The 27,927-nt window shown below is 38.0% G+C and overlaps 1 protein-coding gene across 1 annotated transcript; it reads right to left on the bottom strand.

Moving 5' to 3' along the window:
• Positions 1 to 609: 609 nt before the first annotated feature.
• UBE2V2 (ubiquitin conjugating enzyme E2 V2) lies at positions 610 to 27,927 on the bottom strand. The gene is made up of 4 exons (XM_033063906.2): positions 27,821 to 27,927; positions 10,606 to 10,751; positions 7,196 to 7,321; positions 610 to 1,475 (listed from the first exon to the last, which is right to left on the bottom strand). The coding sequence occupies exons 1-4, from the start codon at positions 27,834 to 27,836 to the stop codon at positions 1,329 to 1,331; spliced, it is 435 nt and encodes a 144-aa protein (XP_032919797.1). The 5' UTR covers positions 27,837 to 27,927; the 3' UTR covers positions 610 to 1,328.

Genomic DNA, 27,927 nt, shown 5'->3' with positions numbered 1-27,927 from the left:
ACAGCAAATGATTCATGTTAAGCAAATGGAAATATGATGTACTGTAGCACAGGTGTGATTTTTAGTAAAGCCTCCTGAAGTTTCTTTTTTGTGTGTTTCTGAAAAGGCAGAAGCGGAACAGACACGGAAAAAAGGCAAGTAACATAAAAGAGGAAAAGATGCAAGAAAGCAAGACAAAGGACTGATAAGTAGGACAGACTTCAGCAATGTGATCTGAAAACTGCTTAGAGGTCAAGTAAGCAAAGTGAAAGTTATGCTCATTTCTTGAAAGAATCTATAGGGGAACTAAAGGGAAGATGGGTAGGCAAGAGGTTTTTTGTTTGCTTTTATTTTGGGTTTGGTTTGGTGTTTGGGGACTTTTTTTAGATATATTTATATACACACACACACACAGAGCGCAAGTTTGTCTAAAGAAGTGATACTACAGATGACAGAACTTACTCCCCTGCAACATATGGAATATCTTGACCTCTCAAGTAAACTAAGCATACAAAAGTGATAAGAACAAAAGGTGCACGTAACACCAGCAGCAATATTATGTTTGGCTTTCCACTACTGCCAGTTACTGTACATATATTACATGACTATTATAGAAATGGCACAGCCTCAGACACTTTCCACATTTTATTTACATTTTAAGACTAACTTTAATCTCAATCACATATCCATACATTTCCTTTGTTTCACTAAAACTTAAATGCATGGTTTATTAGAACAAAGACTGTAAACAAATATTTGCCATGTCCAATACATGTAACACAGGAGCTGCTTAACAGAAATTAATCCCCCCATTTTATAAATACAGGTATCAAAACAATCCTGAACATACTTTGTGACACTACTAGTAGTCGGCACCCACACCCTTGCAAAATTAAACAAGATGAGCAACGGTATTCACTGTACCTGCTACCTTAAAACAAATTTAACTGCAGCTCTTTTACTAAGCAAGATGGATAAAGCATGCCATTTATATTTTGCCTTCTCCAGAAATTATTTTCGGTAACATATATTATTCCACAGCAATCTGACACTTTCTGTCATGCTTTCATCTTGTAAAACCTGAATTCCAATTATAGGCTATTTCAGGCTTATGCTTAAATGACAGTGCCTCAATAAGAGAAAAAAAATAATTGTGCTGCCTTTTTCTCCCATAGTGCCTGAAAACATATTGGGCATACATATATTATATATATTCTTACAAATGTCCAGGTCATGTATACCAGCTGAAATTCTTAAATGTGTGGGTGTTTGCATTGTGAGATTTAATCAAGACATTACATGAGTAGAAGGTTGTTGTTTTAAGACAGAAGTTTGAGAATCGGCTAAAATTAATTATTGTAAGTTTGTCCCTCTGGAGGTTGTGGAAGCTTCATATTTTCTTTGGACATCATTAGACGTCTTAGCTCTTGAAGTACAACTTTAATGCTATATGAATTTTGCCATTTTGCTAACACTGGTATGCTCCGTGCATCCACCTGAAAAAAGAAGAGAGAAATCTAATTTATAATGGAACACAAAATTTCTATGTAAATAACTGTTATCGACCTAATTGCTCTAAGAAATGGTCTAGGCATTGCCTGACACCTTCTCTGTGGCATTAAGTCCCTGTGTTCCTAAAATATTTTCAGGAAAACAATCATATACTTACACACAGACACAGATTCTGCAATAAAACCCATGCAGGTGGACCCTTCCATCTGCGCTGTTATTTATATTAGTGAGAAGGAAAGGACGAAGGGAGGAGGACATCAGCAAACTGTTCACTGCAAAACTGGAGCTGCTATCTCACAAAATTTATAGTTTTTTTTCAAATTACCCCCAGAAAAGAAACAAGTAATCACCTTCACTATGCTGATATATGCATCTGGGTGTTCCTCAGTTCTTTAAAATAATCTGCCACACAAGAGTCCATAGAATACCTTTCTAAAGGAACATTTCCCTTGCTGTTTCTTTGCTACAAGTATTGTTAGTGATTTCTTTCACACTGATATTACATGGTGCTTCTGATACATCTAGAGCCACTATATGTACTAAGAAATGTCTTGAAATACTGAGATAACTGGTTTGTAATGCTTGGACAATTCTTAGTTCTTTGCATCCTCCTCACAGTAAGTCATCTTAAGGAGCCAGGAAGATTACTGTGCATCACTTACCAACTGGAATATGAACTGAAAGGAAAGGACATGGGACTTCTCCTATGCGTTTATAAAACCTGTGGGACAATTTACACAATTATATTATAATGGGGAGGTTTCCATCGGAAAGTCAGCAATTGAAAGTCATCCTGGGAATTGTTCTGGCAGCAGGTTAAGCCCCAGCCCCTGCATGGAGGAACTTAAGAACACAGAGGGGCCTACAGCTGTGCAGCTGCAAAGCAGGCCCTGGGGCAGGAATAGGGCTATTGCATGCTGCTGGATTCCTTTGGTAGAGTTGCAGCCCTACATTGCAAGGCTACAAGAGTGCTGGAAAGCACTGTTTTATGATTTAGGCAGCATAAAACATCAAGAAGGTTCTTATCCCATCCTAATTAGGGCAAGCTGAAAGAAAAAAACCCTGGAATCGGAAATATGAACGTTAACACAGATGTTTTATTTCTAGATTATTTTAAGTGAGGCTTTTCAGAAGCCTCAGATGATACTAAACCTTTTTGTAGGAGAAAACTGAGGCCAAGGTTTAACAACATGCTGGCTTGAGCAGCAATACTATATCAAGAAACTTCTGTTCCCTCTCTAGTTTCTTTAACAGTGCTACTGCCTATCAGCTCAGGTAAACCATATATGGGGGAATATTTTCTGAACTGAACTGACAGAACCCACCCAGTTTAAAACAACACCTTGGAAAGAAGTCCCTAAGCAGAATTCCTTGACCTTATTTACAGCTCAGCACTTACAAGCATTTCTTTTCACACAATGTGTGCTCAGAGTTGGGAACCTCCTAAAGTCAGTAGAGTTGCCAACAACAATGTATCATCAAGATACAGTACAAATGGCACTCAGATTACTTACTAATTTGATAAAAAAGAAAAACAGCATCAAAAGAAAAGCTCTACTATGCAGCAACATCATGCCAATTTAAAATACACGAGGGTATGAGCTAATTCAGAAAGGTTTTGGAAGTTAGCACTGGTGAAATCATAACTGAAATTCCTGTACTATTACTACTTCATAAAGTTAATGTGGTAGATAGGAGGCAAAGTGGCTGGAAAGTAAGTTCCTCCGGTACTACAGAAATTAACATCTATCCTCAGTCTGGAAATTCTGCTTTCACACCACCTTGCTTCTCAATTTGGCCTCTGTTGGCTCACTCAGGTCTGGATGCTTGCCTCAATTACAGCACACAGCAGCCAGTTACCACTGCTGTTCAAATAATGCAGTTCTACAAAGACTGGAACATGAGGGCTGATCACTTAAGAGTAAGCTCCTCCTGGTTTTCTTTTTTGCTGGGAATTTGCAACAAAAAAAAAAATTTCACAGACTCCAAACTCTTCTTTAACATTGCTATGAATGTTTTCTGACTAAAGACTGCTGCAACATGACATTTTTGTTGCTTGTTTATCTCAAGTCTCTTTTCTGCAAGTCACCAACTTCTTTCATAACATCTTGCAGCAGCAAAGACTTTGGCTCAGGTTCTGTTTTCTGTCTTGCAGAATTGATTTGCAAGTTAGTGCATAATAAACTCAATTTATGAAGAACAATGATAAGACATTTAAAGACATTTAAGAGAGTGACACAAACTATGTTCAAATCACACAAAAGCATTAGGTAATATTCAAATGCACACCTCGGAACACAGAGGGAGACATTTCAAGGTCACATAAAAGCTAATAAAACTGCAAACTGCAATCTGAAGACTATTTTATTTTACACTGTTTTGGGGGGATGTACACCACTGTGGAACCTTGAACAATAGCAAGAGAAGCAATATATAAAATGCATTATTTTTTTCTAAACAGTTGAAAATAAAACAAATTATTTTACACAATACCACAAAGTGTTCGATGTTTACAATATTCCAAGCAACTTCAACAAATTGCAAAAGTCTACAGCAAACATACTAAAAGCAGTAACTGGACAGCTTACAAATTTACAGCTGAGAGTCCCAAGTGATTTAAAAGGAAACAAGTATTTCCAGCTGTAAATGGTATCTAAATGAACAGAAGTGAAATCCTGCAAGACAGACCACTGAGGAGCACTATCAAAATGCATATCTGATGCAAAAAACAGACAACCTCAAAAGAAAATGGGAAAACAAACAGGACATTAGAATGCAACCTGTGTTTTATCAATATGGGATACTGTAAGTCTCCAAGAGAAAAGACCCTGTAGCATTAGGAATGATAATCTACAGTTTTACAACAGTGATGCCATTAGCACATAAAAGCATTTTGTCCATCCCTACACAAGTACTTGGACTAGTGTTTTTGACCTCAGTAATCTAATTCAGTATACAAATGCAGCAGTTCCACAGGTAAATAAAAAAAAAACCACAAAAAACTAACTTGCAGATAAGAAAGACAATTTAACCGTGTGTCTCAGAGCACTTAAGTCTTCTGAGATAAAATATTACTGAACTAGTTCTCTCCTTTCCTGCACTAAATTTATCAAACAGTGGTTCCTGAATTTATACTGCTGGCGGAAAAGTTACTTACAAACTCTTCCCTCAGAATAATCAAACAAAAAGTCAATAAAGTTGTACCTGTCAGTATTGATAAATTCACTGCACCCATGCCCTTTTCATACAAAGTGTAACGGGATTTTTAAGTCAAGAATGTTGAGAATCACTGCCCAGAGGGCAGTTTGAGAATAGTTTCCTTAGATCCCCAATAACTGCACTTATCCATCTTTCCCCTCCACCACTCACAATCTAACTCAACAGAAGTTATCACCCTCTAAAACTTCCAGCGTGGGCCCTACTTTTCCACAGATGTTAACTGGCATACAAGCCTACCCTAACAACATTGCAAATGTTCCGAGTGTAATCTGCTAAAATGAAACAATTACAGCTGCTGTTTGTCTCAGGTCTCTTTTTGGCAAGTCACAACTTCTTCCTGATATCTATAAGCAATGTGACCAAAAGCTGGCAACATATCAAAACCCTGCACAAGAACGTACAGTAGAGGAAGTCTGCAGATGAAACCCTGCCATTAATTCAAAGAATGCAGCAAATCACTTATGATCTATTAAATGAAAGATGACCAGAACTTGGGAGAACAGCTTGGAAGAAACATGAAAGAACTGTCAGGTAGCAGCAATATTAACTGCTCCAGGATGCTGAACATGCTCCCACTGTTTATTTCACAGCTTCCCTAATGACCACAAAGTAAGATAAAACGCAAGACACTGTGACAATGGGCACATTAAAAATTACATAATAAATGTGTTTTAAATTCATCAATTATGAAAATTATTTTCATTAGAAATACTATTTATTCCTATTTAAGTCCATTAAAAAATAAGTTATGCATTTGTATAGCAAATCCTTCATAAGATACCCAAGTTTCTCCTTTGGGGGAAAAATTAATGATAGTTTGATGTAAGGTTATTAACTTATTAAAATCAGTTTTTCCTGTAGCAATGACTCAATTTGAACAGTGCTTTTAAAACAACCAGGTAGGTTTCCTGTCACAGTAGTCACCCTGTTCCTCAGCAAGCTGAGCGAGCATAAACTTTTCCAAGCAAAAGCTCAAACTTACTGGCTTCAGTAAACGTGAGCCTTCAGGCTCTGCTAGTCTAAAGTCCTGCTTCTGAAAATCAACATCTATACCTTGAGGTATGCAGAGATGAAGCCATGAGAGCATACTTCTTCACTGAATCACAATAAAACATGTTCCTATGGTACCAGGAAGAGGTATGAAAATCATCTTCCAAACATACTATGAGCAGCTTTTGCTTCTCACAACTTCTCAATAAACACACACCCTTAGACAACAAGGCACAGCTGTGATTAAGGGCGTGAGTCAATTTGCAGACAGCAATTTTAACAAGATCTTCAGGTACAGTAAGATTGTTGGCTACATAAAAGCATTTTCAGAGTAATTTTAGATTATTTCTGAAGCATTAGTGCGCTAGCTTTAGTTGACCAACCAGAACACTGCTCTACAACAGCTCAAAAGGCCCTCTAAGAACCTCTTCTGCTGCTTCAGTCATTGAGACACTTGAACTTCACAGTTCAGTACTGTTAATTACAGAAATGAAAGTCCATCTTTCTTTTATATCTTACAAATTATTTAAAATCCAAAGATGCTAACGCACCTTGCTGATGCAAGTCCATCTTTCTTTTAAATCTTACAAATTATTTAAAAGCCAAAGATGCTAATGCACCTTTAGGTATTACCTTAACCCAATTACTGTGCATTCGCTACAGACAAGTGTATGCACAAATGTGATTGTGCTTCCTGCTGATTTACACCACTGCACATCAGCACTGTGTATACACCACTGTAAATGCATACACCACTGTAAATGTAAGCCAGCTCACACCTCCTGTCTTTGAGCAAAGGGGCAGCTCGCTTGCTCACAGTTATTTAAGTACCTGGTGAGGAACAGAGTAACAATCTCGCTTGAGCTGCTGCAACAGCTTATGTGTGTGAACTCATCCCACCCTAACTGGAGGATCAGTGAAAAGCAACTTACGGCAAATTGATCTTTGAAATGCAAGTGATTACCAGCTATATCAAAAGGTCTTCAGACCGCAGTTCAGAATCTCCTTGGATTTGAACAAATCCAGTATAAAGTAAACAAGAGTATAATACACCAATTCATTAGAGGTGAGTTAATACATCCAGAGTGAGTCTCATCAGGAATAACCTCCATTTTTAATTAGTGGAAACATCAGAGAGAGTTTGCAATATTCCTACTACAATACGTAACTAATCCCCTTTTATAAGGGTATTATGAGGGAAATACCTACACACAGCTTAAACACTTACTGTTTTCTGTACAAAACTAAAACCTGCATCTCCATTTAAAAGAAACAACTGTCTCAATATTATAAATAATGCTCATCTCAATGGTAAGCCACAAAAAGCCACAAAGATTTGAAGTAGTAGGCCACCAAAATTAAATTTAAATCTGTATTTATACTACAAAAATTAAATACAAAAGCTCTGACCAACATGCATATTCCTCACCTGATTTTCACAGAAATTTTTTTAGAATAAATTAACAACATGGTTGATCTTACCATTTCAACTTACCATTCCATTGGAATTATTTATTCCATTCATATTAATTTTAGTTACAAATCTAACTGTAGGAGGTGCTTCTGGGTATTTAGGTCCACACTCTACTTTCAGACTGTATATTCTGTTTTCATAGTTTGTCTAGAAAGCAAAAAGACAGACTAATGCATTTTACTGAAAGCTAAATATTAAGAAAATTTTTAAAACAGAGCCAAGGCAAGAGGAATAACAATTAATAAATATGAAATAAATATATATTTGTTAATATTGTGTACTAACTGAAGGTCTTGGATTACTGAATGATTTCAACTGCTTTGGTTATATTAATTACTTATTATTATACAGAAATTACACTGCTTATTGACTACACCATACACAAATTTTAATACAATTCTGGTTTTAATTCACATTTTTTCTCATCCTTTCTATCCACCTACATCCTCAAAACAACAGTGGCACAGTACAGGACAATTGAGAAATCAATTAGCTTTAGGAAAATTACCACCTTCTCCCGTAATGAAATACCTAACACTGTAAAAAAATTGGAAATGGAGAAAGACAGAGATTAAGATACAACCAAAAAGAAAATAAAAATATAACCTGCAAGAGAAACATATTCTGGAAGTAGTTAGCACTACAGAAAATGTCTGAAATTTCTGCAGCTGAGAATTACATGGTTTACTGAAGGATATATGAGCTTGGATAGTAAAGTGACTGCTAGTTTGCAGATGTCATTCCAAAGTGACCATGGAACAGATAATTCTAAGTGCAAGTATACTTTGACAAAGCCACATTAAAATTAGATATGGTTCTATTTTTTTTTAATTTTGTCAAGTAGGCCATGCAAAGGATCAGTGCTTTGCTGGTCACTGACGCACGTGCCTCTGTGTTCCAAAAGGAAGATGAACTCCATTTCTACACCTGCCTTTGCATTGGCACAACAGATAGAGCCAACACGAACAAAAAAGCAGTAACATGCTTCTCAGTTTCTCAGAAGTAGCATCTTTAACCTGCTCTGCATCAGTCAGCTGTCACTTTCCAAGTAGAAATATCAACCACATAGCCAAGTTATCAAACAACAGTGTAGTCTGAGATTAATTAAAATGCAGATTGAAAACAGGACTACTGAAGCACCCTAACTGTGTACTATAATTTTTGAGCAAGCACAGAGACTGAACAGCAAGTGGGTCAGAAGAAACAATGCAAAACAAAAGGTTTTCTATTATTCTTTCCCATTACTGTGAGTGCAATTAGGCACTGGACAAGGTTGCCCAGGGAGGTTGTGGATGCTTCAACCCTGGCAGTGTTCAAGGCCAGATTAGATGAGGTCTTGAGTAACCTGGTCTAGTGGGAGGTGTCCCATGGCAGGGGGTGCTGGGACAAGACGATCTTTAAGGTCCCTTTAAATCCTTAACATTCTGATTCTATGATAAAAAGCTAAAGGCCAGATAAAAGTCATCTTATCCTGCTACAGCTAACATAGTTAGTACCACAGCACAAAAACACAGTAACTAAAATTCTCATTATTCATTCAGGCAAAACAATTTGCTTCCCCAGAGAGGGATGCTGTCAGTTATAGTCAAAATAGGCCAAAATGTATATAACTCTGCTCACAAGTCCGGAAAATCCCAAGAACAGCATTCATTCTCATTCCCTTATTTCTAGCCAGGTGGCTTCTCAATTTTGCTCAATTTATCAAGTCATTGTTTTACTGCAAGCCAGGCATCCCTGGCCAACTTCCCAAAAACACTAAAATCCCATTTTCTGAAAGTCAGAAAAATGTTTCCATTAATCCAAAACAAATCTTACCCTCCTCTCTTGCTGTTGGGTCACCTTTCAAATTAAGCAAGGAAAAAAACTGATAAGCAATTTTTTTTTCCCAACTGTAGAGAAGTCGCATATGACAAGAGCTTCACAGGCTATATCAGCAAGTTTCTCCATTTTAGCCTACTGCACCATCTACTTAACCCAGCCAACTCCAAAAAACACTCATCTTCTTACAGACCCTGAAACTAGATATGCAATTCTTCTCAAGGTGCTGTCACAGTTTTGGGAGCTAGTGGCTTCCACTTTCCACAGCCACTACATATTGCAAGTCATTTTATCTGTAAGGCTGCATGACCCCGAAATGGCACAAGATATATTATTTGCATGCACTCTTTATCAAGTGAATCCCAAGCCAGGTTGAGTACTTTTATCATTTTTTTAAAACAAGTGGGACCTTACATAACAGTATTATAAGTATAGTATTATACACATCATAATCTCTTTTCAAAGATGCATAATAGTCTACCTTAAGTTGAACAACAAAGCAGTCACTGACAGCTCTGGAGAGTTTTTGGAGAGCCAGGGAGACCCTATGACAGCTAGGTCAAATTTTCACGTTTTTATCCCAACACATTAGACTACAACTTCCTTCAAAATGTACTCAAACACTGATTCCACAGAAGCCAATATCCGAGGCAAACAGTCACTATAACTGTATCTTAAATCTGTCCTCTCTCAACTGCACCCAAACCTTAGGAGCTCAGCAAAGTCATCCAGGTGTTCAAAGCAGCCTACTGCAAGTGGCAACGGACTTCCAAAAGAAACTGGAATTACACTGAATCTGTCCCTGGAACTTTGCTACTTTGGAAGACATTTTCATTGAGGCAGAGTTCTGATCTTGGACAGTTCATTCTGTAAGCCCTGCAGCACCAAGGGACATACAAGATAGTTTTCATTCTAGCAGTGAAAGATGTCTTAACTTAGGGCTGCTTAGATAAAGGTCATTTAAAGGTCTTAGTTACACACTGATCTTTTGCATCATATTGTAACTTATGAGAAAGCAAGTCAAGTGAAGACGTCTCCACTCATATCTAATGTGGCTGATGGAAAAGGAGTAATCACCTCTTGTGTGTAAGTTGTATCAGCCTAAATCTACAGTTCAACAGAACTTCAAAGGTCAGAAGGATTAGAGGTAATTAAAAGCTTCTGGATTTAAGTATGATTCAACTGAAATTCTAACACTGTTATACTCGAAGACTATTTGATAAAACTTGTGGAAGTTAAAAATATATTGCCAGTTGACTACAAAATTGAAATTACCAGGCACATATGACAAAATGGAGAAATAGTTACCTGTTTACTGTACTATCAGTGCATACTTATGTTCAGTAACAGTGGAAATACAGAATTAATATACTCGTAACTCAGTAACTCAGTAAAATAGGTCTCAAATCACAACTGGCTCTTACAGACAGCTGCAGAAAAAGGGGACAGTAGCCTGAAACACTTACATGCCAGAAAGTAAGGTTTATATACTCTTTCTATGATTTCATACACTGAATTTTAACTAATTCCTCTACACTGTATAACACTAACATTTTTTTGCCCTTTGCATTGCCTAAAAACTTAATAAAAACGTTTTATTTCACCACACTTACCCTTGGTGGCCCAATAATCATTCCTGTCCATCTGGTGAGTGTCATATCTTCATCATCTTCAAGGCCCCAGCTTACTGTACCATCACCTACTCCCTTCTGCCCTTCTTCAAGTTCTTCCAACAAGCGAAAATTACGAGGTACTTTAACTAGAGAAAAATGGAATAATGTAATTAACTGCTCACATTAAGGAAAAGGTAAAAAACTTTGTTGTTTTTATATGTTACACACTGGCAACTGCTGAATATATTTTCCAAGTCAAACAAATATTGCCTGCACAAATTTATTTAGCACTCTAATTGCTTTGAAGCAATTAACTGCTTCACTGGAAGTTAATTACCACCAAGTAATACCAATATAAGCTATAAAAAAGAAAACAAGAGAGCTCTCTTTAGTCTAAGATGGCTTAGTTCAGATTCTCTTTCCCAAGCACAATACTGTTTAGATCCAGTACTGTTCAAAATCAATTGACTGTCAAGTTCAAATCAACCAGAATCCACATAAAATCAATATGGCAAATTTACTCCAAAACATAATTATAGTATGTAACATTTAACACAGATTATCCTAATAAAGGTCAACTCTAAGACTGAAATATTTTCACTTGATTTCACTTGCTTAAAAAAAAACCAAAATGCTAATATATGAAAACAAACTGAAAATCAATTCTTTTTAGATCTAGTGATTAATGCTGTCACACTTGCCTGAGGAGAAAAAAATATGCACAGAAGCATTGATTAAATTGTTAAAGAGAGATAAAGACATATTCATAAAAGAATACAAAGATTAACTGCTTTTAGAGAGCACCAACTAATAGTCACTAACCAAACTATAATTACAGGATTTTTATTATTATTCATGAAAAAAGGCAGATATTGATAGATATTAAACAACTGGATGCTCAATTGCTTTACAGCATCAAAGCTACAAAAGTACTTCTGCACTGAGGGAAGAAAGGTAATTAACACTTGTGCACGCACTCATGGAAAGCTTTTCTTTTCAAATAAAATATGCACAATAATTTAGTAACAATATTATAATACCATAAAACTTCCACTTACTTATAGCTTCTTGTAGTCACTTATTTTTTCTTGTAACTTCTTACAACTGTAGTGTTACCCATTATTTCTACTAAAGATCATTTCCTGTACTATAAGAACCCAGGTACTCCATAAAACTAAAAGTTAAGCCTGGATACACACGATGTTATTAGCAAGTTTGAGAAAGATGAAGGTCAAAGAAAACTGTTTTGCATATCAGTTATTCAGGTTTGCATATCACTGTGATTTCAGGTTTTATATTACCCTGGTCTGTACTCCAAGCAGTCTCTATGCAAGAAACAGAGTTTTACTAAACTATATTATTATCTATTCAGATAACAGATGCAGATATATGGACCAGTATTAGATACACACACCTTTTAGCAACTCTTCAAACAGCTTATCTTGCAGAACTATAATTTCTCTGAAACAGCATTTGAAACTTTTTTTTCCCTAGAACTAGGGAGAAGTTTCTAAAAATTGGAGAAACTATCATGTCCAAGTTCTCCAAACTCCCAGGGAAATGCATTATGGGTATAGTATCAGGGCAGTGGAAGGAAATTAAGCCACGTGTGGCCTCACCTTCTGTCCTGCCTTGGTACTGCCACTCATCTAAGCCCATAATGAACTACTTGAGTTTGTTAACTGAGCAGAAAATTATACATTTTGGCCAGTGTCCTCACAGCGTAACAAACCAGCCCAGACAACACACAGACTGAAAGCACCAGCAGAGTACATCAAGAAGCAGATCACGTCTCAATTTTTTGACATAGAGCCTTTAAAAACCTTCACTGAAATGCATTTTCCCATTCCTCTGGTCCATTCTGATTTGTGATAAACATGAAGTCTGTACATTTATGTATCTAATTCCGACTAGAGACAAGAACTGACAATCACACTTCAACCACAAAGTCTTAACTCCACATTCATGCATGTTCTGGAGTTGAGTCTGCCAAACCAGAATGATAAACTTCTACTTTGCATCACATGACTGAATAGATTCTGATTGGTATGTTCAGTCCCAAATTAAAAAAAAACCAAAAAACCACAACAACCTCTACCCACAAACCTCATGCACTTTAGCATTCACACATTACTTTAGGCACCCCCAGTAGCTTAAATCGACCATTTCTCAGAACCCCTGCTCTGACTGCAGAACTTCTGAGTCACAGCTTAGCTCTTTAAAAAGAATATAAAAGATGGTACCAAACAGGATTTACGTTTATTTCTGATTAGGTGCTATCACCTTTCAACACAGCTGAGATCACCCAACTGCTCATTATCCTGATGTTCCATGCCTTCTCCCACAACTCTTGTTCTTGCACTAACTAGACTCTTCTATTAGCCAAATTGTCACACTAATTTAGCAAAAAAGCTATTTTTCCTTCAGGCAAAAATCAAATCCAACCAGTTAATCAACTGAATTGACTCGGGAAAAAAGAAAAACAAATGCCAGAGCTGACTTCGGTATCTCTCAGTGCCTTCCTTTGCAAAACCATGGGTGTGAGGATAAAGGAGCTTTTTGTGACACAAAGCCACTGCACTGACTCAGCTGTATCATAAAATTGTACTCAACACATTGAACTGTGGGAGATGACACTTACTAGAAAATAACAATCCCTTATGATGAACTGACCTTTGCTCATCACATTTTTTCCATCATATTATCTGCGTTCACTGGTTCCCATAAGTGCCCAAGGGGAGCAGTGAAGGACTTGGGAAACTTTCAGAACATCTCCAGAAAATAATTTAGATCTGCTCTGAAAGGAGACCAATCATCTGAGAGCAAGTGTCATGCTCCCCACACTAACATTCTTATCACTGCTAGAGCTAAGTAGCAAAACAATGTTTTAAAAAATAAGAGTAAAAACACCTTCTGTTAAAAAAAAAAAAGTATGCAATAACCCCAAAAAACCAACACACACACACAAAAAACCCTGTCAACAACAACAAAACTCTCCTCCCAAAAACTCACTAAATTGCTTCTACGTCCCTGGCATATATGATTAATGTTTTATCATCAATACTTCAAACTACAATTGAAATAATTACTGAATATTTTAACAGAAAACTATTATTGCTAGACTTCTGACAAGTGACACAGAATACCTTAAAAATTAACACAGTGGATTTAAAAACATACAAACAACCTAACAAAAAACAACCCATTACTACAACTTATAATTACAGTCTTAGAAACTTCCAGAAAAATTAACTGGAATTAAATACTGTCTTGAGCATCCACTCCTGCCCTTGTGCTCACTATTGCACTCTACATGCCTGCTTTGATCACACTTAATCCTTACACAAAACAAATTTACCTAGCTTGAAGAAAGGAACACACATTCAAGATTGTGCCGCCTTCCAAATAAAAAACAAGAACTTCTGTCTAGAAGTCCAGTCAAGGATTTTTCCAGAAATTAAGTTTGCTCCTAGTACAAATAGAAAGTAAAAAAATTCTTCTCGCTATTTCAGAAGGCACACTCTAAACTGCATGTTAATAGTGCATATATAACTTGCAGTTTTATCTCTAACCCAGACAATGCAATTCATCAAGTATTTGCTGAAAATTCTGCAACATTCCTAACTGATTTGAGTAAGAATTGTTATTTCATTTACAGAATTTGGACAATGAAACAACATCTTTCTGTTCTAAAGTGCAGCTAGTTAGCAGGATGAAATTACAGAAACCAGCACGATTCTTCAGCTGACAACCAGAGCCCAGGTGTCCTCCCCAATGCCACTTGCTGATGCAACCACTAAGCAGCTTCAGACAGGCACGGACAGGTTGGTTTTACTCTCAGTCACAGGCACTCCTCAGCTAAAACCTCGAACTTCCAAGTGACGGGGATTAAAGCTGTCGATATTAAGATGGGCAGAGCTATAGGCATGGTAAATTCCCTTCATCAGGTTGTGATTTACAGCTCAATGCAACACTGAATCCAGCACAGCTCTTTGCAACGATGGACTAAGGTTCTGCATGTGAAAACATAGACGAGTTCATCCAGATTAAGAAAACAAAGAGAAAAAGCAGCACACCCCACTCAACTTCTTTTCACTTTACCTGCAAAGGTCACCTCACAGTGGATTCTACTGACAAACACCCTTCTGACACCCCTGCCCAAAAACTGTCACAGGAACTGCCAAGCAACTTTTACCAAATTCTCACAAACAGATGAATTAAATATATTTCAGTTAAACAAACAAACAAAACATCACTCATGCTTACATATACCAATAGTTCTTAATTTTAAAATTTAATCATGAAACTGGACTACTAATCCAAGAAATTATCAGTGAATTTAATACCCTGGAACTAGAAGAGAATGAAAGAAGACTCAGTAAACAAAACTCGTCATTTAAGCATAAGGGTCTACCTTCATATATATGGAGCTACTTCAGACATTACATTCTAAATCAGTAAATTAATAGAAATAAAAAACACACTACCACAAAGAATGAGTCAGGAAAAAAGTTATAGCTATGCTTTTATCCAGAATCTGCATAACCTGGGGGGGGAAAAAAATCAGGAAAGAATATAAAACGGAATCTTCAGTGTCCATTAGCAGCACCAACAACTTTCACTAGAGTAACAAATGAGAATTGCCTGGAGAGACCAGTTCTTGCTAGACAGAGTTCCACAGTTGGTAATGTCAAATCACTCAGTGATACAGTGCTTTAATCAGCAGCGTTAAGACAGAACACACAATCACACTTACGTGCACTTAGGTCAGATTTGACTGAGCTCACTGGATACATTAAATCACATTTTTAAACAATTCACAGACACACTCCTGCAATTAGAGTTGGCAGTCCAAGCTCCTCAGACATCAAATGATTCTTTCCTGTGTAGCAGGCAAGAGTGGGATAACCTACACTCTGCTCTTGTCCCTGCAGGTTACAAAAGCAAACCATAACCCAAATTTTTAACAGATTGGCTCAGAGCCTGAAGTGGGAAGTTTTCTGTTAGACCCATAACTATGTTTTTTAGAATAATCGTCCATAACAATATCCATACCAACATTTGTTTTCTCCTAAAATCTCCCTCAGTTCTTGACTTCAATCACTCTGAAAGTTACATCAGTACCAGGACCATTTTACCATAGTTAAATCAGCACACCTCATACTACAAACAATCCAAAAGACAGCTCTAGAAACAAATCCTAATATGCACACAGTAATAAGTCATATCAAAAAATCCTACATTAATATAGTCAGACACTGTCAGAGATGCTATTCTTCCTGATTGAGATAACTATGTCAGGAAGTCTGTAGTATGAACAATTCTGAATATATGAGTTAGCTCTTGCACACTGACTTTCAGCAAAACAGAAATTGAAAACTGTGTTCAGCTTGGTAACAAAGAGAAAAACCTCTCAAACCCCATTTATCAGCTTCAGGCTTGCAGCAAAGTAAGTATTTCCTAAGGACAGGGAAAACGGGGAAGGACGTCAGTCTCGCAAATTTCAAGCCATAATACAATTTCTCCTGGGGCAGGGAGAGGAAGAAAAAAAGATACAAAGAGAAACACAGAGAAAACAACTTGTTCCTTTCAGTCTCTGAACAATTCATCTTGCTCCGGACAAAATGAAGCAAAAACCTGAAACGCTGTACTAACACCAGTCCACACACCCACAAAAGAACATAAAACAACCAAAGCCTTAAACAGGCCTTGAAATGGTCAATACATTAAAAACAAAACAAACAAACAAATTAAGGACAGATAGAAAGGAAAGAGGGTCAGGGCATGTGAAATAATTCTACAGGCTGCAGAAGATGTTCCACTGAAAAAAGCTTACTTTTTTGTAAACTTAATGGGTATTCTTGTTTGCCAGTTACCCTGCTGACATCGCATACTCTTTAGTCTAGTAAATATTCTGAAAATACACACAAGAAAAGCCTTACTATCAGGAAACTACTATCAGGAGGTATTACAGGTGTACCATAGTGATAATGCAGTTATCTGAGATTGATCACAGGAACCAGGCTCCAAAACCCTGAAATATTCTACAACCACCAAGATGGACATGACAGTTTTGTCTACAACAGAACTCTATTGCTGGCATTAGTAGTGGAATGCAGCAATTCAATAATGGACTTTGTTATTCTTGTAGCTCGTTTTAAAATCAAGTATGTTACTACACACATAGTAAAATCACTGTTTCCAAAAACCAAGACAATATGATTTTTATTCAAGAAAAATTGACATTTCTAATGGCTTTCCAGGAAAGTTCCAATACATTTCAGTAAAATTCAAATTCATAATTCTTTATATCAGCCATATTCATAAATATTTGAATTTACTCTATGTTATTTTTCTCTACTTTCCTCCAGCAAGTTATGTCCCAAAGCCACAAAATTTGAGCAACAGAATATTCTGCATGAACAGTTTTGAGTTTAAATTGGGAAAGTCCTATACTACGTTAACTTAAATGGTGAAACCAAGGTATTTAGCAGCCATTAGGTGGCCCATGCACATTGATCAGGGTGAGGAATAAGGTACTAATCAAGTCTGCACCTCACAGAACTGTGAGCAATACCACTTTACATTAGTCTTAATGATTTTCCAGATCTAGCTATGTTTACCTGTGGAAATTTTCTAGGAACAGAAGTTCAAGAAGAAAATCAGATAAAAATTCAGTTCCAAGCAGAAAGAAATTATTCATCCCAAAAGAAAGAAACAAGACAACTTGAAGAATTAATAAGAGACGAGCAGAAGGTGAGACTCCACAGCTCAAGTAAGTAGATGTACACCAAGAATACTACAGAGTAAATGGCCATGAATTAAACGTGCTCAATGCTCACTGTAACTCAGAGTCAGTTTTGCTACAATACTGAACAGGTATGAAGTGGTAAGAACTCAGTGGGTTATTGCATTTCTTTGCAGGAATAAAACTATATATATGTGTATGTGTGTGTGTGTACACACACACAAACACACACACACACACACGTACAGTAATTTCATGACTATAAGGCGCACACCTTTGACTAAAACTTTCCCCCACACCTGGAAGTGCGCCTTATAGTCTGGTGCGCCTTATCTGATGCACAAAGTTCAGAAATTTGCCAAACCGGAAGTGAGAGCTGCAAGCCGTGGGGGGAGCCGGCAGGGCCATGGTTGCCAGGTGGAGGCGGGGCGGAGCAGCTGCGGGCACGCCCTGGCCCCGTGGAGGCGGAGCTGCCCGTCCAGAGGCACGCCCTGGCCCTGTGGAGGGGGCACAGAGGGGTGGGGGCCATAGCCCAGCCCCGGAGAGGCGGCATGGAGCAGCGGCGGGCATGCCCCAGCCCTGCCGGGTACAGGCAGGCCCGGGGGCCCATGGCTGCCGGGTTGAGGCGGGGCCTCGGCCAGCAACCATGCGGGGGGAGCTGGGGGCGGAGCCTCGCTGCAAAAAAAAGTGTGCCTTATAGTCTGGTGCGCCTTATCTGATCTACAAAGTTGCAAATTTCGCCGACTCCCCGGGGGTGCGCCTTATAGTCCAGTGCGCCTTATGGTCATGAAATTACTGTATTTGCATATATTTATATAAAACACTACGTAGGAGCCCCGTAACTGGTAAACCTCTTTTTCTTCTACAATATTTGAAATTAAATATGTTGAAAGCACACAGGTTGGAAGACTGCAAGGAAGAGGTGCAATTCTAGGCATCACACTGAAGTATGCATTTCATCAGGTTTTGGGTTTTGTTTTTTTCATATAAAGATATGTCACTTGCTGAGGAACATTTCTCAGCATGAGCCAATAAAGAGCCACAGCAGGGTGAAAGCTATAACCCTTTATCTTAAAACCTAATTTTTGGTTAAAGCTAAGTAAAGTAATATTTGTTTTCAGAATTATATTGGTGAAAATTTCTATTTATTTCACCCAAGTGAAAGCCTACATTTGCTAATATCTTCATAGGCGCAGTCCAAAACTTAAGTTAGGTTGCATGAAAATAACTTTCATAGGAGTCCAGCCACAGCCATAAACATTCTAAATATGGCTTATATTAAGAAGGCAGCTAATGAGAAACTGTTAAGACAGCAGAAGTCTTGGTCATTTACTGCAACTCAGCATTCAGATTTTGGTGGACAGGGAAAAGGGCTGAACAGGTATTTCTTTCTTTAGGGCAGGGAACTAACACTAGTTTAAAAACCCCCCAAAAATAAAGACAACATAGATTTACAGAAGCAGGTTTTTTTCACCTGGCTTTCCATTACATATGCATATTCATAACATTAGCACACTATCAACCATCTACTAGTGATAATAATTGAAAATGATAAATTCTACACAGAATGACATTTTCAGTGCTAGCTTTAGTTTCATTGGGGTGGGAAGAAATAAATTTCTAGACAGCTAGCCATTAGTAGCTGGATTGGCAGACACACACCTGATTTACAAACATGTTTAAATGGTTTAAACCACAAATCTTGATGCTGGAGTAAGATATCTCAGCATATCAAAACTGTAAAAGCAACATCAATTCATTTAATATGTTTCAGCTGCCGATGGTTTCACACTAAGAATGACGAGACCTCAAACTTGAGTTCTCCAGCAGAGTCCACATTCCAAATATAAAACTTCTTAGGGAGAAGTTTGTACAATTTCAGGCTTTATTAATTATGCTTTAAAGTGTGAGAAATTGCTAGCAATATAAATAGCTACCTTACCAAGGCATCACTTGAGTCCTCCCTTCTTATCTTGCATCATTTAGAAGGAAGTGAGTTTACTCCTTCCAGTAACTTTGATTTCTACCAATTCTGTTACATAAACCATTGGATTATTTACTGAAGGCAGCCCTGTGCACATGACTCTCCCTGTCATGGTCACTATCCCCCAGGAAAATACATCAGATCTGTTCAGTTTTTATTCACTTCTAACCATGCTCATGGTCACTCCTCTCTCCCCTCTTTTCCTGCTTCCCCACTGCCACCCCCTTCCCCTTATGCACCTTTTTCAGAGGAGCAGTAGATGGAGGTGCAGCTGCCATTACCTACCTGATTCATCAGAGCTGCTCTGACCTCTGACCAGCACCCATCTATTAAGAGCCAATCTCTCAAAAATTCCAGTTTTTCCCAATCTCCACCATCTCTCCTTACCAAGATTCATGCCTCACTGAAAACCTCCATTCTGCAACTCCTGCAGCCCAACTCCCAAATGCCCTCTTCACTCCCAATTCTTTATGGAACAAGAACACCCTACACATCCTGAAGTTGCACAAGATACAAGAGAAGAGCAAAAGTCATCATATGCACATCAGTAAGAAGCACAGAGTAGTTAAGATTGAACATGTGCACACAAAGAATATAGTCCAGACCTGAGAGCAACTCCAGCTGGACTCAGCTTTGTTAGCAAGGATGCAGCAACACTGCCTTGTCTTTACATTTCCATGCAAACAGGATCATCTTGAGCACTGCTGCTGTCATGAAATGACTAACGGTGCTCATAAAAATCACACTCATGACAAATGTAGTTAAGATTACATAATAGAGAAGGCATAAGCAAGCTCTCAGCAAAAACAAAGATGGGGGGAAAATAAAGAAGAAAAAAACCCCAGCCTTCAGAAATTCCCACAAATGTTTTAACTAATTAAAATACCTTAACCAAACAAACTTTTTTTTAAAGTTACCACAAAAACAAAAAACTACACTATAAAACCCACTAAACTGGACTACAACCCCAAAAGAAAACAGGTGCAAATTACTTAAAAGTAATTTTACAAATTTGCACCGATATTAGTGGCATTTCTTTATCAGTCTATGTTATATCTAACTGCATTTTTTTGTTATAAACAAGACCTCTGTTAACTCAGACACTGCATGACCAGTGGTGCCTCACACTAGAAGAAAAACCCTACAGGTACTAAACAGTTAAGTCACTAAATAACTCATCAATTGACATCCGGGCTGTTTCTGTGAAGGGTGGAAGTGCACAAGCTGACTACAGGTTTAAAACTTAACTCTTTATAGGCAACCACTGAATGAAACACATGAGATATTAAATAATTCAACCACCTTCCCATATGTTTTAGTGTATGAAATGATAGATAATGGAAAGTGACACGTTGTGATGCTTAGCAAATTGAGAATTACTATTTCAATCTTGGACAAAACAAAGTAAGGCAGGAAGCCAGCAAACAGGAGTTAGAAAAGACAGGTCACTTCAAAAACCACCAGCAATATTAACCGATTTAACAGTCTAAGGAATCAAGGTTTTACCAGGCAAAGAAATCTTTCTGGTTTCTACCCTCAAAAGTTAAAAACTAACCCCCAAACTCGTTTAGTACAAATTACCCCATTATTAAAAGCACAAAGCTAAATAATAGCAGGGGGAAAAAATGAAAGTTAAAATGGCTCATTTTTGAAAGTTTCATTTTAAGCCTGGCTTTGTGTTGGCAGAAAGAAAAAAATTATCTGAAACACACCCTTTTTAAGCTACCTTTTAAATTACAATGACATAGAAACATTTTTTTTTCCCAGAAAAAGGGAGAGCAGGAGTAGGAGACTATGGAACCTAGCAGAGCCAAACATCTCGTCATGAAACAGCTTTCCCAGGGTCTGCTTTAAAAGTTAAGAATACAATGTGTGACCCAGATAACATGAGTAGCATCAAGGATTTAGTCTAGCAAAGCTGTAAAGCTGTCTTAAACGGGTTACAAGTCATTGATTAGCAAACAGTTGTTCTAACATTTGCATGAAGGTCCTTGCCAACATGACTCAGCACCTATCCACAGTCCAAAACATAAAGATCCTTTATCTATGTAAAACAAATAATATTATTCTTTCAGTTATATACATAACCATACACTTACGGATATAATCAGTAAATGCAACAATTGCCACATATTTAATAAAAAGAACTGCGACTAAATTATTTTCTTACATTATTTTTGTGGGTCATACTTCAGCCTGCTGTTATCTACATGCTGTGGTACTCAACTGTTCAAATTATTTAGTATTTACCTGATTACACATTCTATTTCAGTGAGAAGAAAAAAAAAGTGCAATTCCTTCTCTGGAAAAGTTCTAAGTCATATCAATAAAATTGGATATGAATAAAACATTTTCCACAAATATACTGAATAAAGGACATTCCTTTTATATGTATTGGGCAAAATGTTTTGATTTACTCAAGCAAATTGCAAACACATCATCCAGTTTATGAATAGTCACAAATACAATGGAGGGAGGTGATTTTTTTTCTTTATGCTGTTACATACATCTAGAGTACACTGGAAAGAGCATATGGAATCTATAATTTTTCTGACTATTTTTAAAACCCAGTTGAAGCACCTCATCCTTCTGAAATAAAGATTGTAGAGCTCTGAGGTTCTAAGTGTTGAAGATTCCACTCCTTCCAAAATGCTAACTAGAAATGGTTTAGAGTCACAGACTTAAATCATCACACATTTTTGAAAAGACTGTAAACCAGAAGCTCATGTTATTCAGAATCAGTCTGACAGCTTCACAGTCATAAGTTTCTGCACTGATTCAATTCAAAATATTGTTTGAATTATATCTCGTTAGTATATTCCAAATCACAAATACAAAGAAAAACATTCTTTGGGGAGGACAGCATATAGCAAAATCCTTCCAAACACTCAAATCAAGGCTACTTTGAATGCTTTCCCCACAGCACTCTCTTGTCTTTCCATGGTCTGTGCTGAGATTCCCACAGGATAACTGAGACAACAAGGCAACAAAACCTAACAGGAGTAGCTGAAGCTGATGTAGTACTTTACATTAGGTTTCAGTCAAGATGAAATGTGAGCTACAGTGTAGATAAAAAGAGTGAATAGTGCAGATAATAATAAAAGATAATAGCAGATAAAAAGAGTAGAGGAAAGAGAGAGGAAAGGTCTTAACAAAAAGAAGCTGAACAGTTTCACAGCATGTATTTAACACTGCCTCTGGAAAAATCTTCCATAAGGCAAAACACAAACACTAACAAATACATATGTAATTCAATTCCACCAACTACTCATAAAACTTGGAAATCTAATTCTTACATGAAAAGTCTTCTCATGAATGCTTAGGTTTATAGTACACACCATCTGCCTCCAACTGCTGAAAGGCATAGCTTCCTGAAACTCTGCTGTACCTTTATCCAGGCTGAAATTTTCCAGGATTGTACAGAATAGTTTAGATAACGGGCTTCAATACCATGTCTGATAACATCCCTGAATTTCAAACAAGCTCTTAAACAAACAGAAGATTACAAAGTAGGCCACTTTTCTTTTGCAGAGGTAAGTTGCTTTGCTGCAAGAACATTCTTATACAGGTATTGTGGTAGAAAGACATAAGTAGGTTTGTATTTAAAGACAGAGTTACAAAACCTGGAAAATGATACAGGCAAAGCTTTGAGAAGAAACAGAGTATCTTTCTTATATACTCCCCAAAGTTGGAAATAATTGATGATCTATACATAGTTTCTTTGCAAAAGTCATTTGTAATCTAAATTTGCCTCAATCCAGCTGAAATTATTTGTAGTTTGTCAAGATGTTTTTAAGTAGGCAGAACAATCACAGTTGCAATTCCTTGTTGTATAGGACAGGATGGAAAACTGCTCCACACAGAGTACTTGCTGCCTCATGGAACACAGTATTTTACTTCCTTTGTTTCGTTTGATTACTTGCAGCTTCAAGAAGTCGGTACTTACAGAGCTAACACTGTAAACCCACAGAACAAACTTCAAGAACTGTAAAATTTTAAAAAGCTCTTAAACTGACTTCTTTGACCAGTTCTGAATAAATGAACAATGTGATGAACACATAGAAGAGAAAATGGGAGGGACTAGTACATCCTTCAAGGTAAAACACAGTGGATAGAAAACAGACAACTATTTCCTCGACAAGGAGAAAAAAGAAGACGGAAACGAACATTCAACAGGTCAGAGGAAAAGAGAAGCCTACCTGTGCAGAGTTTTCTAGACAAAGTTTAAATTATATCACATCCTTACATAGAAAAAATGGTCTTTAAATCATTGTTTCTACATCCCATTTATGAATATATCCCTTTTTCACTCCTCTGAATGGCTCTTAACACAGGTGTCTCCCACACAGGGTATAAGTCTTTACCCTACTAAGCACAGAACAGCTACATTTTGAATAAAAGAGTTTCAAGGCATTTAAGAAAAAGTATTGCAAAATATCTCACGTTATAGAATTTCTTGCAATTGAGAATTTCAAGAGAGGAAGGAAAAAACCCCAACTTTCAAAGCACAATAAGCCAAAATCAACAACAGCAGAAGCCCTAACCATCAGGAATGGCACACTCAGTCCTTGCTTCACAGCTCAAGGAGTCTAGAACACACTCAAGACCACTTCCAGCCCTTCACTTTTAACACCAGCTTCCTTATGCTGTAATCATGCATGCTTAGAACTGCTTCTACAACCACCAAATGGTGGCAAATAGAAGTAAAAAACAAAGGCATGAAAATAAGTCACTGATGTGTGTTGTGCCATTTCTACTCACAGAATCAATCATCTATAAAATCAAAGGGAAGGACATTTTAGCATTGGCAACTTAAGTTACACAGTGAAACTCTTTCATCCTTATGGAGTAGAATAATTGGAAATTAAAAGTATAGATTTGACAGGAAAAAAATATTTCACAGGGATCCAGTTGCATACCTTCAAACACACTCTCAAAAAAGGTTGCTCAAACTACATACTAGAAGTAAATCAGGAATCTCATATAACTTTGACTGCAGATCAGTCAACTTTTCTTCACCAAGCACTCAGTTTCAGCAAATCAAGGGGAATTTTCATTAACTCAGCCTTATCCACCCTCCCCCAAGCTACTGAAGCTCTCAGTGGAAGAGGAAGGAGGCAAAAAGAATTAGCAGCTCATAGTTACAGTACCATATTTCACACTGCTGCCTTAATTCTCCTATTTTCCCACATACATTCTAAACACTTAGTGACACCATCACTCTTTTAGGGAACATTCAAATTTTAGACATATATATACAGATACAGAGATGTATAACATTATATATAAGGTAATATTAAATGAAATCCAAAAACCTTATATATAAGGTAATATTAAATGAAATCCAAAAACCTTATATATAAAAGGCAATATTAAATGAAACCCAAATTATCAAAATGCAGAAATTAATTCTTGAATTAACTCGTTATAATGTTTTTTATCTGCTTCTTTTTCTTGAGATACACATGAGATGTTTAAATGATATGCCTTAGTGAATTATTTAACCTGAAACTGTGTTTATTTACATCTTCTACTATGTATTTTCAAACAGATTAACAAAATTAATCTCCAGCTAAGCAACATGAAACTGGATGATTATATATTATATATAGCTGCTCTCTTCTCTGAAACATTGGCTTGTTTAACCCCAGACCTCCAGCAGTACTCACACAAATAACCTAGACCAAGCCTCAAGCAGGAGCTGCAATATCACATCAAACTGCAGCTCACAATATCCATTTCTAGCACATGCAGTATCTACACATAAAATTTACTCATTACAGGTGATTTGAGAAAGACAGTAGGATGCTCATAAGTGGCAATGTAACACTGACATATACAATTTCCTTGGCAACCATTAAAGAACAGTTATTTTCTAACTAAATCCTCAGCTGTCAAATGCACATCATTTGTTACAAGATTGCTCACAGAAGTAGCAAGCTCAGGAAAGGAATTTCTGGGATAAGAAAGTTGATCTTAGTAAAAGTTTTGCTGCTGACTTCCTTGGGGCTAGAATTTAATTCCAGGACTTCATGCAATCAAATTTACTTTTTTTCTCTGAAATAAATAATGATGAAGTTGAACTTTATAGCAAGAGCAAATTAAAGTCACAGAGCTAGGTAGATTTAAATCTTAAATCTGTAACAAAGTTAAGTCTGTAGAAAATCATTCCCTTCCCTCCTCCACAAATGATTATAACACAGCTTCCTGGCAAGAGCAGTTCTGGGTGAAGTCTGAATTTTTGCATACTATGTAGAAAGGACAAAACAAACGCTCCCCCCCACCCCACACCATGTGTGTACCAATAAAAAGTTCCAGTATTTTCTCCACAAGAATATGTTGTTTTAGAAACTCTGACTAATTTTCCCAGCAGTTTTGTGGATGATTCAGCCTGCTTGCTGCATTTTACTACAACAAATTAGTTTAATTTAATTTCTTCAACAAGGCGTACATGCAGTACTGGCCCTTTACGTTGTTTGGAGCAGTCACACAGTATTAAGAGTTTCCAACATCTCCTGCTTTTTATGAACTTTAAGTGTGGCTGTATTTCAGAGTCAAAAACACCCCCCCTGAGTAGCTGTATATAAGAGATTTTAAAATAACTCTTAAGACTGCAAAGAACACTTACAGCAGTGAAACCATCAAAATTCAGCCAAAAATATTTATTCTTATAAGGCTGAAGTAGGAAGAGCTTTTTTCACTACAAAAATTTTTAGTAACTGATATTCTACACTACAAAATATGGTTGAATGCCAAATGCCAGTACTCAATACACAACCTAAACCAACTTTGCTTCCTAGCATATTACAGGAAATCTCCAGTGAGAGCCTAGATATAAGCTGAAGTCTTTCAGTGATGCTCTGTAGTAAAACCCTTTTACTCTTAGACAACCGGAAAAAAAAGTAAAAAAGAGTCCTAACAAAATAAAATGCAGTAATTCCCAGATGAGTAAATACTTAGGTTTCTCCAAATATATCAATTCTAGCTCAGTTTATAGAAGGCAATAGCTATCTTTTGGACTGCTATTCCACAGCAGCAAAAGCTACGTCACAACCTAGTTTGTTGTAACTTTATCAAATTCCACTCTGGAAATTCCACATCACCAAACGTATTACCAACTGGAGATGACTCTCCTTTCTCCAAAAAGAACCCAAAACCTGCCCAAGCTCTCACAGAATCAACAGCAAGGTACCAAGGCCAGTTTAAATATACAAATGTTTCTCGTGTTTTGTTATAGTCCCAATCCCCCATTGATCCAGTGGACTGGCAGCAGAAATAAATTAATGACCAACATTCACCCTAGACTAGCTGCTGAAGTCAATTCATTCCTCTATCCTGAGGTCCATCAATCCCACTTATGAAGTCTCAAGGGTGAGAGAAGAGGAAACAAACCCCTGAAGATTTCAGGTTTTAGCACTGGGGGAAAGGTCTTTTTGTATTTCAAGCCTCTCATGAAATGAAACTGAGACAGTGTAACTGTGCTTCTACATTTAGCACTTGAAGCAATACGCCTGTCCCTTTCTTTGCCACCACTTTCCACAAAGTTCTGCCACACTGATGCTCTGCACATGGTGTGCTGGTTACTGAGATGGGCTTCCTGGGCTGACTGGCAGCTCTCTGCCCTTAAATCTGCCTATGAGAGAGACCCCTTGGCTCCAATGGATGCTACAGGGAAGAGAACTCCACTCCTTCCCACTATGCTACAGTCACCACCAATGTGAAGTACCTTTGTCCCAAAACACAGCACAGGCCCAAAGCCCTTCTCTCCCAAATAAAAAGGGGACACAGACAATCCTTTATTTCAGAAACCACTATACCACATCTTCTCTGTTCACCCAGTGGTATGCCAGGACAAATCTTCAGTACAAACCTTTCTTTCGCACAGTGTTTTTACCTGTTACCAGGCTAACAACATGTCCTCCCTTCCTCACGTACACCAGCACCTATCCATCCACTGCTGCCTCTTGGCAGGCCGATTCTTCCCTCCCGGCACTCGGAGCCCTGTTTCCCATCACGCACCCCCCAGGCCGGGCCCTCACAAGGATGTCGCTGCCCCACGGACGGAAGGGATCGGTGGCATAAGTGAATTAGGAGGAATTTCTTCACATCAGACATTGGAAGGGGCTGCCCAGGGAGGTGGTGGAGTCACCGTCCCTGGAGGTACTTCAGGAAAGACTGGACGTGGCACTCGGTGCTGTGGGCTAATTGACCAAGGTGGTGTTCGGTCATAGGTTGGAATTCGATGATCTCAGAGGTCTCTTCCAACCTAAGTGAACCTGGGATTCTGCGATAACCTGTCCCGGCGCCCCTGCAGCTTCCCTTTCCCCCCTGTCAGAAGCCAACTCCTCCCCACTCGTGTCTCTCCCGCCGGAGGCAGCTCGCCCCCCCCATCCCGGAGAAAGGAGACCCGCCCCTGGCCCTTGCCGGGGCGCCTCCCCAGCCCGAGCCGCTCTCCCGGGCCCACCGAGCCCCCCCTCACAGACCTGTGGATCCGGCCATCTTGTCCGAGCCCCCCCCACACCGCTCCGGGCCCGCACGCCACGCGCGTCACTTCCCCTCCGAGCGGCTCCGTCACTTCCCGCCAGGCAGG

This window comes from Catharus ustulatus, chromosome 1 (genome assembly GCF_009819885.2).
Source record: "Catharus ustulatus isolate bCatUst1 chromosome 1, bCatUst1.pri.v2, whole genome shotgun sequence".
NCBI lineage: Eukaryota > Metazoa > Chordata > Aves > Passeriformes > Turdidae > Catharus > Catharus ustulatus.
This window is presented reverse-complemented; position numbering and strand designations above follow the sequence as displayed.